The sequence below is a fragment of the Rhinolophus ferrumequinum genome, chromosome 10 (genome assembly GCF_004115265.2).
Source record: "Rhinolophus ferrumequinum isolate MPI-CBG mRhiFer1 chromosome 10, mRhiFer1_v1.p, whole genome shotgun sequence".
Classification (NCBI taxonomy): domain Eukaryota; kingdom Metazoa; phylum Chordata; class Mammalia; order Chiroptera; family Rhinolophidae; genus Rhinolophus; species Rhinolophus ferrumequinum.
Window position 1 is genome coordinate 81,311,698 of NC_046293.1, and position 12,358 is coordinate 81,324,055.

The 12,358-nt window shown below is 36.1% G+C and overlaps 1 protein-coding gene across 3 annotated transcripts in view; it reads right to left on the reverse strand.

Annotated features, from left to right (window-relative positions):
• The window catches only part of POC1B (POC1 centriolar protein B), a 97,078-nt gene that overhangs the window by 42,195 nt on the left and 42,525 nt on the right, over positions 1-12,358 (reverse strand). For all 3 annotated transcript variants that reach the window (XM_033117032.1, XM_033117031.1, XM_033117034.1), the window contains exons 7-9: positions 11,321-11,454; positions 8,168-8,236; positions 7,314-7,466 (exon numbers count right to left, since the gene is read on the reverse strand). In XM_033117032.1, coding sequence (XP_032972923.1) covers positions 7,314-7,466; positions 8,168-8,236; positions 11,321-11,454 — 356 coding nt within the window. The remainder of the gene's footprint in view (positions 1-7,313; positions 7,467-8,167; positions 8,237-11,320; positions 11,455-12,358) is intronic.

A 12,358-nucleotide genomic window follows, 5' to 3' on the forward strand; every position in this document is an offset into this window, starting at 1 on the left:
AGGTAATCTCAAATGGCCATTATAAAACTAAAAACTGTCACAATTATTTTATTAATAAATTCTTTTTAAGCTAACTAACCAGAATCCCTTCCTGCAATATTCTGCAACACTCCTAGAATAACTATTTTGATGCCTTCCTGTCCCGAGATTTGTCACCAGCCCTCAGAATGACTCTGTTGTCTTCCTATCAAAATATGCCCGAGAGTAGGGGGCTGCTCAGGATACAAGTGTCGCTCACATTAAGTTCCTCCTGCAAAAAGGAAAGCTTACTTCTGTCTGGGGACAGGACGGTGCATCCCAGCTCGTGACAGTCAGAAGAAGATAGAGTCAGCATGACTCATGATGTGCCAGAGCAGACTGTGGGGAAGGCTAAGGGAAAATTGGGCTTCTTTCCCACCAAAAAAAAGAAAGAAGTTGTTCTCATGTTTTTAACTAAGATAAGTGCCAAGGCCAGCAGCACTGCACAGGGTCAGCTATTAGGTCAACAGAAAAGACACCAGGGGTCTATTTCATTCAGCCAGGGCAGGATTTTATGCCTCAGACCTTCTTTGATGTAACCTTCTTCTCTCATCTAGTCTAAAAGCAGCCTACTATCATGTTTCCCTGAAAATAAGACGTAGCCAGACAGTCAGCTCTCATGCGTCTTTTGGAGCAATAATTAATATAAGACAAGGTCTTATATTATTTATATCATATCATCTCATATCATATTATATAAGACCCATATAATATAAGTCTTATATTATACTAAAATAAGACCAGGTCTTATATTAATTTTTGTTCAAAAGACACATTAGAGCTGATTGTCCAGCTAGGTCTTATTTTGGTGGAAACACGGTATCACTCTGTCCATCCACGTATGAATTAGTCATTTATATAGGTATTTAGTCAGCTGGTTCCACAGGACCCCACCTTCAAATAAGTGGAGCACTTAGGAACGGTGAATGGGTAGCTTCTGCGAAAGGCCAAAGTCTCACCCAGAAAACACTGAAAGAACACAATTCAAATGAACTTCATAGAAAACACAGTAAATTGCAAATTACAGGAATGCTATCTTGCTTCAAACTCAGACATAAAATATTCATTGGGACTGCAACAAGAGTAAGTTAGCGAAATTAATTAGATACTTTAGATGCCATTTATTCCACATCTTCTAATAATACATTTTAATCATGAATTCCAACCTAAAAAAAAAAAAAAAAGGGAGGAGACGTAATCAAAATGGTGGTATGAGGTGAGCCTCTGGAAATCTTCCCTGGAATTTACAACAAATTGAACAACTATAACTCCACAAAACACTCCCTGCACAGCAGACAGGCAAGACGAAGAGGCTTACTACTGAATTCACCTAAAGTAGTAAACAGAACTGCTGAAACACACGGGCTCTGAATCTGGTGCGGGAAGAGCTTTGGAACTTCAAAAGCTCTTCGCATCCCACATGGACTTGGCACCCTATGACCCAGGTGAACTGTTAACAGAGTCGAGAAACCCGCCTTCCAGGGAATCTCTTTATTGTGTGAGAAGCTGGAATAGTGCAGAGAAAACATAACAATACAGTATAAGAGAGAAAGAAAGGCTGCAATTGGAGAGAAAATAAAACATTCTACCAACATGTACTGGAAAACAAAAGAAAGACCTCTTCTTATCAACCTGTTGCAGAACCCACTCCTGTAGATGTCTAGGAAGAGAAATAACAAATCATTAGTTGCCATGAATAACCAAGGCAACAAGACAGCTCAGAAAGAAAGTGAAAAGTCTCTAGAAAATGAACTTAAAGAGTGGAAATATGTGACTTAAATGACAGAGAATTCAAAATTGCAGTTCTGAAAAAACTCAACGAGATGCAAGAAAACACAGAAAGGCAGTTTAATGAACTCAGAAACACAATCAAAGAACAACATGAACATTTTACCAAAGAGATTGAAATTTTATAAAAGAACCGAATAGAATTTCTGGAGATTAAGAACTCAATAGAAGAAATGAAGAATGAAATAGCCAGTTTAGGTAGTAGAGTTGACCAGATGGAGGAAAGAATCAGTGACATCGAAAATAGAAACCTGGAAATGACATGGATGGAAGAGGAAAGAGACTTGAGACTTAAAAGAAAGAACTCTACAAGAACTTTCTGAGTCCATCAGAAAGAACAATATAAGAATAATGGGCATAGCAGAAGAAGAAGAAAGAGAGAAGGGAACAGAGAGTATATTCAAACAAATAGTCGATGAGAACTTCCCAAACTTGTGGAAAGAACTGGATCCTTGAATCCAAGAAGCAAATAGAACACCTAATTACCTCAATCCCAACAGGCTTTCTCCAAGGCACATAGTATTGAAGCTGTCAAAAATTAATGACAAAGAAAGAATCCTCAAGGCAGCCAGGGAAAAGAAGACGGTAACCTACAAAAGAAAGCCCGTTAGATTATCATCAGATTTTTCAGGAAAAACTCTGCAAGCCAGGAGGGAGTGGAACCAAATATTCAAACTATTGAAAGGGAGAAATTATGAGCCAAGAATAATATACCCAGCAAAGATATCCTTTAGATAAGAAGGAGGAATAAAGACCTTTCCAGACATACAGAAGCTGAAGGAATTTTCTAATACACGACCTGCACTACAAGAAATATTAAAGGAGGCTATTCGACCACCAACAGGGACAATTTGTGGCAACCAAAACATAAAAACGGGGAGAGTAAAGGCCTGAACTGGAATATGGGAATGGAGAAAGTAAGCATACTGAAGAAAATGGAATACTCTAAATATCAAACTTTCTTTTACATAAACTTAACGGTAAACACAAAAAAAATTCAGAACTGAAATAATACTGTAACAAAAGAAGAAACAGAGGGAAAAATCATAGAATATCACCACACAGAAATAATAGACAACAACAAAACGGCAAAGAAACAATGGAGACACAGTCTTACCAGAAAACTAAAGATAGAATGATAGGAAATCCTCACTTATTAATAATCACCCTAAATGTAAATGGACTGAACTCACCAATAAAAAGGCACAGAGTAGCAGATTGGATCAAAAAACTAAACCCAGCTATATGCTGTCTCCGAGACACACATCTCAGCTACAAGGACAAGCATAGACTCAAAGTGAAAGGGTGGAAATTGACACTCCAAGCAAATGGTATCCAGAGAAAATCAGGTGTAGCAATACTGATATCAGATGAAACAGACTTCAGGGCGAAAAAGGTAACAAGAGACAAAGATGGACATTTCATAATGATAAAGGGGACTATACAACAAGAAGACATAACAGTCATCAATATTTATGCCCCCAATCAGGGAGCACCAAAATATACCAAGCAACTACTAACAGAACTAAAGGGAGAAATTGACCAAAACACAATTATACTAGGGGACCTAAATACATCATTGACAGCTATGGATAGATCATCCAAACAGAAAATAAATAAAGAAATAGCAGCCCTAAATGACACATTAGATTAAATGGACATAATTGACATTTATAGAGCACTTCATCCTTAAACATCAGACTATACATTTTTTTCTAGTGTACATGGAACATTCTCAAGGATAGACCATGTATTGAGACATAAAACTAGCCTCAGCAAAGTTAAGAAGATTGAAATCATACCAAGCATATTCTCTGATCACAAGGCTTTGAAATTGGATATCAACTGCCAAAAGAAAGCAGGAAAAACCACAAATACATGGAGATTAAACAATATACTTTTAAAGAACGACCAGGTCAAAGAAGAAATTAGAGGAGAGATCAAAAGATACATAGAAACAAATGACAATGAAAATACATCCTACCAAAATTTTTGGGATGCAGCGAAAGCAGTTTTAAGAGGGAAATTTATATCATTACAGGCCTATCTCAAGTAACAAGAAAAATCCCAAATAAATAACCTCACGTTGCAACTTAAAGATATAGAAAGGGGAGAACAAATGAAACCCAAGGTCAGCAGAAGAAAGGAAATAGTAAAACTCAGAGCAGAACTAAATGAAATAGAGAACAAAAAGACAATAGAAAAAAATTAATGTGATAAAGAGCTGGTTCTTTGAAAAGATTAACAAAATTGACAAACCCTTGGCTAGACTCACTAAGATATAAAGAGAGAAGACACTAATAAACAAAATCAGAAATGGAAAAAAAAAGTCTTGCTAATTTTCATATATTCCAAAGTAACATGTAAGCTGACCTTGCCTAAAGCTTTGGAAACACTTCAATCCACAAAATTTACTTAATCTAAATGAATATAGCACCACTTCTAGTCTGAATCTTATTATTCTATTCTAAGTGCTATTTTTAAACTAATAGTTTTTGCTCTATGAGGGAACCAGACATTAATATCAAAACTAATTTTATATTTAACAGTTATTTATTCATTATATTAAACATGTTCTCTGCCCAGAAAACTTTACACCCTTGCTCTATTATTAAGAGATTTTAAAGAAAAATAAATTTAACAATTGGTGGTTCATATGCAGAATCCTATCACTGCTCTGGCATTTTATATCCCAGAATATGAAGGTATTTTTACAAATATAAGTCATATTATGTACTTAATTTAAGCAACATGAGTGCTTATAGATCATTTAAACTGGGTACACACAGGCTGACTTTCTAAAAGCCACAAACATAATTCAGTCACAATGCTCAACATGCTGTACAGTATTAACTGAACTCTAACTCCCAGATGAAAAGTCAGTTTTTAATAGGTTTTTTTAAGTGTGTATGTCAAAAATTCGGTTGAGAGTGGCTTTTCATGGCTGGGGTCATCCTGACCTAGCCATACAAAGCAACCCAGCTAGTTTACTGCTTTCTGGCTGCACTGTCAGAACAGAGCTACTCAGACAACTTGTTGACATTTTAAAGAAAGTCCAGCACTCTTAAATGGTCTGAGGCTGACAGTAAATCACAGAGAAGATGGCTTGAATGGCTTGAACCGCCACAGCTGAGGTAGTGTGGTGTCATGGAAATATCACTGAATGAGGAGTAAGAAGACCAGAGCTCAGGCTGCAGCTCTGCCACCCATCACTCTGGAAAGGTGGCTGAGGGGATGACAGGGCAACAACAACACTGATGGTTAAGCTCAGCCAAGCCACAGAAATGCTAGAATCAAAAACACCGAGAGTCAAGAAAACCAGGTTGGGTTAAACAAGGAAAAGAAACTCAACTTAAAATATACTTCACATATATTTTATGTGAATATACCGGGGGATGCCAAAAAAATGTATACACGTGACTTGTCTTCATCTTTTGTCATCCGTATACATGGAGTATTACAATTTTAATACAGTTTTTTCCTTTCTTAAAATGTGTATACATTTTTTGGCACCCTCTATATATGATCCTGGGGGATCAAAAATACATCTATCATTATAGAAACTGAAACACAAATGTAATGAACCTCAATCAAATTACATTATATTCTTTCTTTCAAAGAAATAGAAGGGAAAAAATGATTTAAAAATTGGCATGAATAAGTAGTAAAGCATAATGGTAAATACTTTATTTACCATTGAAAAACTGGAAAGATGGTTTGAAGTTGGAATGGTCCAAAAGTATAAAAAAGGACTGGAAATCAACATTACCACAGAAAAAATACGACAGAAACCCCAAAATGTAACTAGATTAAACAAAATCTGAAAAATAACCTCCAAAAATGTAAAAGTCTTAAAAATTTAAACACACACACACACACACACACACACACACATACACACACACACACCCCTTGAGACTAACAAAAATACCTGAGATAGCAGAAAAGACCAAGACTAAGGACACCAAAATTAACGAACTGATTGGGGGGGTGGGGGACTTCCACACAAGACCATGGAAGGGGGTATGAATAATGCAGGAGGCGACTGTGACTTGCCACTTAGGAATAAGTCTTAAGAACTCAAAATACTCAGCCATAAAAAAGAATGAAATCTTGCCATTTGAGACCTACAGTGTAGTATGCTAAGTAAAATAAGTCAGACTGAGAAACACAAATACCATATGGTCTCACTTGTATGTGGAATCTAAAGAATAGAATAAATGAGCAAACAAAACAGAAACAGACTCATAGATACTGAGAATAAAGTGATGGTTGTCAGAGGGGCATGAGTGAAAAAGGTGAAGGGGTTAAGTACAAATTGGTAATTACAAAATCGTCATGGGGTGTAAAGTGTAGCATAGAAAATATAGTCAGTAATGTTGCAACAACTATGTATAGTGTCAGGTGGGTCCTAGATCAATGCGGGAATCACTGCATAAATTATATAAATGTCTAATCGCTATGAATTACACCTGAAACTAATACAAAATAATACTGAATGTCAGTCAACTGTAACTGAAAAAAAAAACAAATAGTTTTTTAAAAAGTACTAAAACTAACTACCAACTCTAAAAGCAAAGAAAGGCTTTGTAAATACTGAAAAAAAAATCAGATGAACAGGAAATAATGGTTAGGTACCAACTCTTGGGGGGAAGAAAAGGCTTAAGGAGAATCATGCAAAATGAAAAGAAATAGAGTAATAACAGCTAAGTATCCAGCAAAGATGAATATTTCCTTTGAAGAGAGTAGAATATTTAAATCTATAGGACCTAAGGGAACTTGTCAACAAAAACCTACAGCTAAATAGATAATTACATATTTGAAAATACCAGGGGTACTAAAAACATGTATACACATGACTTGTAGTCATTTTTTGTTTTCCACTGTGAAAGCACACGGTGGAAAGTTCGCAAACTTCATTGTCCGACCTCGTATATTGAGTATTACAATTTTAATACAGTTTTTTCCTTTCTTAAAATGTGTATACATTTTTTTGGCACCCTCTTTATATGTAAGCAAATAGTAAAATGGTCTCAATTATTAGGTTTAATGAGCGAATCTCTTCTGTTTACATCCATATGACTGTTTTGCTGTAAAAAGGCTCGAAGATACTTGTTTCAATAACTGTTATAAAAATTCTTGTCCTTGATCCCTGTTCTCTGGGCAGCCATCACATGAACTCCCTAAGCACATCTAGAATAGTAAGCTTGTTCAGACTTCACAGTCACCAGGGGCCTTCGATTTCATTCCTCATTTCCTATTACTATCCACACAACTTGAAAGTTTCATGCCTAAGCCTTCAAGAAGCAAATCTGAAAGGCTTTAGAACTATTACACCCTACCATATTTATAGCTTTATTAGTGAAAATAATTGTTTCTCAAAGTGCTGCTGCTTTAAGGCAGGACTAGATTTTATATAATTAAGTATAATTTCAAGTATCTAGTTGACCAGTAAGCCCAAAACGTACACTGACAAATAGCAGCACCAATATGTACAAAGTACTCACTTCAATGGCCTCCGTTTTTCCTTCACGAGGATGTGGTGTTCTCGGGTAGATATCAAGAAGATGTGGTGGCGAATCAAAATGTAACCTTTTGAGATTTCTTTTAACAACATCTTTACAATTAACTTCATCAAAGTTAGTCCTCCATAATAAAACCTATTAAGAAAATGAATCACATTGGCAGTTATTGATTTGCATGTATAAGCAATAGAACTGATTTTTTAAAAAATGAATATACAGAATTGTGCCTCAAAATAGTCAGGAAGGCTAGATATATATTTCAACTACTACTTTTTTTTTAAAGAGGGAGAGATTGAGCATTTTGAATTGCCTTCGCGTCCAGTTGAAAATTCATATTAAATTCATATTACCTTAAATCCTCTATTTTTTTTTTTTTTTTAAAGCTCAAAATCATGTTGTCCACTTTATTCAGTAAGTCTGGCTATGAATGACTTTTGGTCATTTCAAATAAATGCAGATTTTTCTACATAAAAAATTTACATTTACCATCTTCAAGAGCCTTAGCACTAGAAAAATCAGACAGACAGACAAAATATTAGGCAATAATTCAAGTGAAAGTGCCACACCAATATCGGGCATTCAGTGAGTGTCATTTACATGTATAATTAAGTGTAAAGATGAGCAAAAGAAAATAACTGTTGTTTGAGTTTCAAAACCTATGAGAACGGGCATTATTTCAGCTATGTAATAGCCGACTTCCTGGCATTAAATTAAAATGTAGAGTCGTAAATACTCATCTTCGCATATACAAACTAGCTGGTTGTAAAAATCTTTGCTGAGGTCTTGGATTCCTTTACTCCAACTGAATCAAAGAGGGAGCTGAAAGATTTACGAACCTGTGCATCCGCACCTCCGGATGAAAATAGCTCTCCACCTTTGGAAAAGGAAACAGTAAAGACAGGTCCCTAAGAAATAAATAGAGATAAAAGAAAAAGAACTTGATGATGTTTTTCTCATGGCCAAGAGGACTGTGACTGTTAGTTTTTTCATGCTAATTTATGTAGACTAGTTATGCAATCAGTCTGCTAGAACATATCTACTTGCTAGCAATTAATGCAGGCAGAGTAAAGATAATCAAAGAACCAACCCAATTATATTAAAACACATATAAATGATACTAAATGAAAAGGGAATTTTAATAAAAATAATACACCTTTTCCTTTAAAGAAAAGCTTGTACATGAGCAAGTTAATAAGAATTTGTTAAAATTTTCTGACTTTGGAATCTTTATTCAACACATCCCTAGCAGAAACTGAATGGTAACTCCGGAGTAACGGGAATGAGGCTATGTGAACAGAGGCCATTTCCTGACCGCCACAGGCTACTGAGCCTGCCCTTCACGTGGGCAGCAGTGAGCCACTAATAATTTCAGGAGCACAACAGAGATGGGAGGAGCTCTGTGAATGATGAAAATTAATGTCACAATTGTGAGAATGATGAACTGAAGTTAAGAATGAATGGTTGGAGGCCAGTCAGGAAGTTACTGCAATGATCTGGGTGAGAGGTAATGAGGATTTGGAATTCAGCAATGGCTGTGAAGTTGGACAAGATTACACCTGGCCCAGTCACAAGGTGCACAGTGCCTAGGTCAATTTTTCAATCCAGGTAAGAGCAATTACCTTGTTTCCCTGAAAATAAGACCTAGCCAGACAATCAGCTCTAATGCGTCTTTTGGAGCAAAAATTAATATAAGACCCGGTCTTATATTATCTAAAACATTATTGTTTTGTATTGTATTGTACCCAGTCTTGTATTAAAATAAGACTGGGTCTTATATTAATTTTTACTCCAAAAGACGCATTGAAGCTGATGGTCCGGCCAGGTCTTGTTTTTGGGGAAATACGGTATTTCTCAACTCAAAAATATCAGTATATTCTGTTTTTTAAGTGTGTCCTTAATCTATACAAGAAAACTTTGGGGAAACACATGTTACATTTTTCAAATAGACCATCTCACAGAATTACTGTATTTTGCCATGTGGAATGCACACTTCTTTGCCCAAATTTGTGAGGGGAAAAATAAAGATGTGCATTATACATGGAGAGTAGTAATTCCGTATCTATGTAAGTGTTTTTAATTCTTTTATTTATGCTTATGAGTTAAAAGTATAACTCTAGAAATCAATAACAATATCCGTATGCAAAATAATACCCTGGAATATGATAACCGGTTTTGTTGAATTTACGATGAACTTGAAACAACAAAGAGTTCTGGGCCTTCTATGATGCATAAATATCATAAATTTATTACTGGTACATAAAATTTCTTGTACCTTGTATTTGTTCTTGTATTTTGTAATTATTTGTTACGTAAAATTTCTTGTACCATAATATGTTAAAAAAAAATGTGAAAATTCCTTTATAATACAAAAAACAAGTACCTAAATGTAAAAAATAAAAATTTGAATTAAAAAGTTAAAATGAAAGATGTTCCCCCCTGAAAGTTTGGGCCAAAAACGTGGGTGCTCGTTATACATGGCAGTGAATTATACACGGCAAAATACAGTAGGTTATTGTAGCCTCATAAAGACCTCCTGCTCCAGACTGTGGAAAATGCCATCTTTTGTGCACATTTTTCCTCCTAAAATATTGTTTATCTTTTTTTCTATTAATTTGTACTATTTCCATGGGTATTTTAATCCTTGGTTACTTTCATTGGCTGTTTATTCAGCTTAAATCCGTACATATCTAGGTTGGCTAGTGACTATTTCTGCTTGACTCTAACACAGCTGCAGAATAAATGACAAAGCAAAGCAGGAAGCCAGGCAGGATACATGAAGGCAGAAAGACCACAAAGCCCATTCTATTTCTGGATATAAACTGCTTATACTTAATTAAAAGGAAGTGTCAAGAGAGGAGACAGAGAGAGAAGGGGGGGGGAGAGAGAGAGAGAGAGAGAGAGAGAGAGAGAGAGAGAGAGAGAATGCATTCTAAGACATTTAGAGAATGTTGAATATTTACCCAGAAAGGAAGAATAGTTTACACACTTAAAAAAAGTTTTTGTTCAGTGTGTTATATGGCAGGTTTTGTGTGTGTGTGTGTGTATGTGTGAAAGACAGAGAGAGAGACACTGAGGTTGAACAGAATCAATAAATAAGACCTCTCTTCCCCCACTGGGTTCTAAATGAACTGAAAAATAAGAAAAGAATAAGACGTGTGAGAGTCAAAATATCATCTTTCTTACTGATAAAGGCTTGTAAAGAAAGAATGTAGCTTTATCTATGGGCAAATAGTCTTTCTAGAACTGAATCCCACAACAAGTCAGGTTTGAGTGCCTAGTCGCAGCCAGACTGGACAAGGAAAGGCTTCCCCACAAGAAGTATAGAGGAAACCAGCGAGGCCACGCTTACTCCCAAGAGTAGAAGGCACTGGGCTCTCCTCGGTAACTTTCTCCTTTTACTCTCAGCAGAGTAGTGAAAGAAGTGACTGAGGGTGTGTGAGAGGCTAAGAGTGTCAGAGCTAGTGGGACAGCCTCCTCGTGAGAAGAAAGATTAGAAGAAGGGAAAAAATTCATTTATCACCACGTAACCAGTCAAACCTAAGCTATATTCTGATGAAGATAGCAGTGGAGGGTTAATCAGATGGCCACTGAAAGATCTAAGAGTTGCTTCCAGAGGATAAAAACATAGCCTTGGATGCAAAAAACATTTTTATGATAGCAGCAATGTGTGCTACACTTGGACAAATAATAAAGACATAATAAAATGCATCAAAACTTCAAAATATGTATTATTTTAAAAAGAAAAATCTTGGTGTTAATACCATATGTCCTTTGTCACGGACGGCGGTTTGGTAGTCACCAGAGGGTAAGAGGGGAGTGGGGATGGTGGAGGGGGGGAATATCTAACGTATGGTGATGGAGGGAGAGCTGACGCTGGGTAGTGGGCACGTGGTGGGATGTATGGATAATGTATTGTTGAGTTGTGCACTTGAAACCTGTGTAAATATACTAGCCACTGCCACCACAATAAATTTAATTAAAAAAAATACCGTATGTCCTTGAAGAGTATATATGAGCCTTCCTTCTAGGAGATCCAGAATCTTAAGTGTACCATCTGAAGAAGCAGTGATGAGATAATTACCCGAAGGATGAAATGATACACAATTGACTCCACAGCTGTGAACTGATTTGTAGGAAATAAAGCAAAAGTTTCAGAGAACAATTCTTAAGTCTATATATATGCCCCCTTTCCCCATTAGCAATATTAGGTTGAGAACAAGAATCCATTAGAGACAATGTCACCACAACACCAAGAGTCCATGCAGCTCATTAAAACAAGTAAGTAGTTTGGCATCATACAGCTTAAGCTTCCAGCTAATGAGAAAGAATAGCTTTAAGAATGAATATCATGGAAAGATCACCTTGTTAACCACATAACTATAAACTCTTCAGATATATTACCAAAATAACCAACAGTTGATTACTGTCGGCTCCCACAAGGTATACAACCCAACTTTAAACTAAATTTAGTAACCAATTACTGGCTTGGTACTAAGGGGTGAAGAGTGTGGAGATAGATGTGGAGAAGGGCTTGCCAGCTTGAGAATTCATTTCTGAACACCATCCTTCCAAGAGGAGGCAGTATAACACAGTGATAGAAATTTCTTCTTTGATGTACTTTGTAACAGAAAGATCCAAGTCAGTCCCATCAATTCTTTTCCCAAGTCACTTACCCTCTTTAAGCCTCAACATCCTTATATTTAAAATGGGGGTAATAATAATAATACATCTTAGTGCTGCTGTGACGCTGTAGCAGTGTCGGCTGCGTGGTAAATATTTCACTTATTAAGAAAGGGAAATGTGGATTTAATATAAATCCAATACAAACCAAGAACTGATTCATTTCTCTCTTAACTTCAATACATAGGCAAAGTAGGATGTTGTTTTCCACCAGTTATAACAAGTATTTATGCTCACATAACTGCTTCTGAGTCGATTTCTATCCCTGACTTCTCATAGAATGCAGATAAGGAGTCTGAAAATCTCACAGTAACTTCTTCTTCTTCTTTTTTTCTTTTTACAGTCCT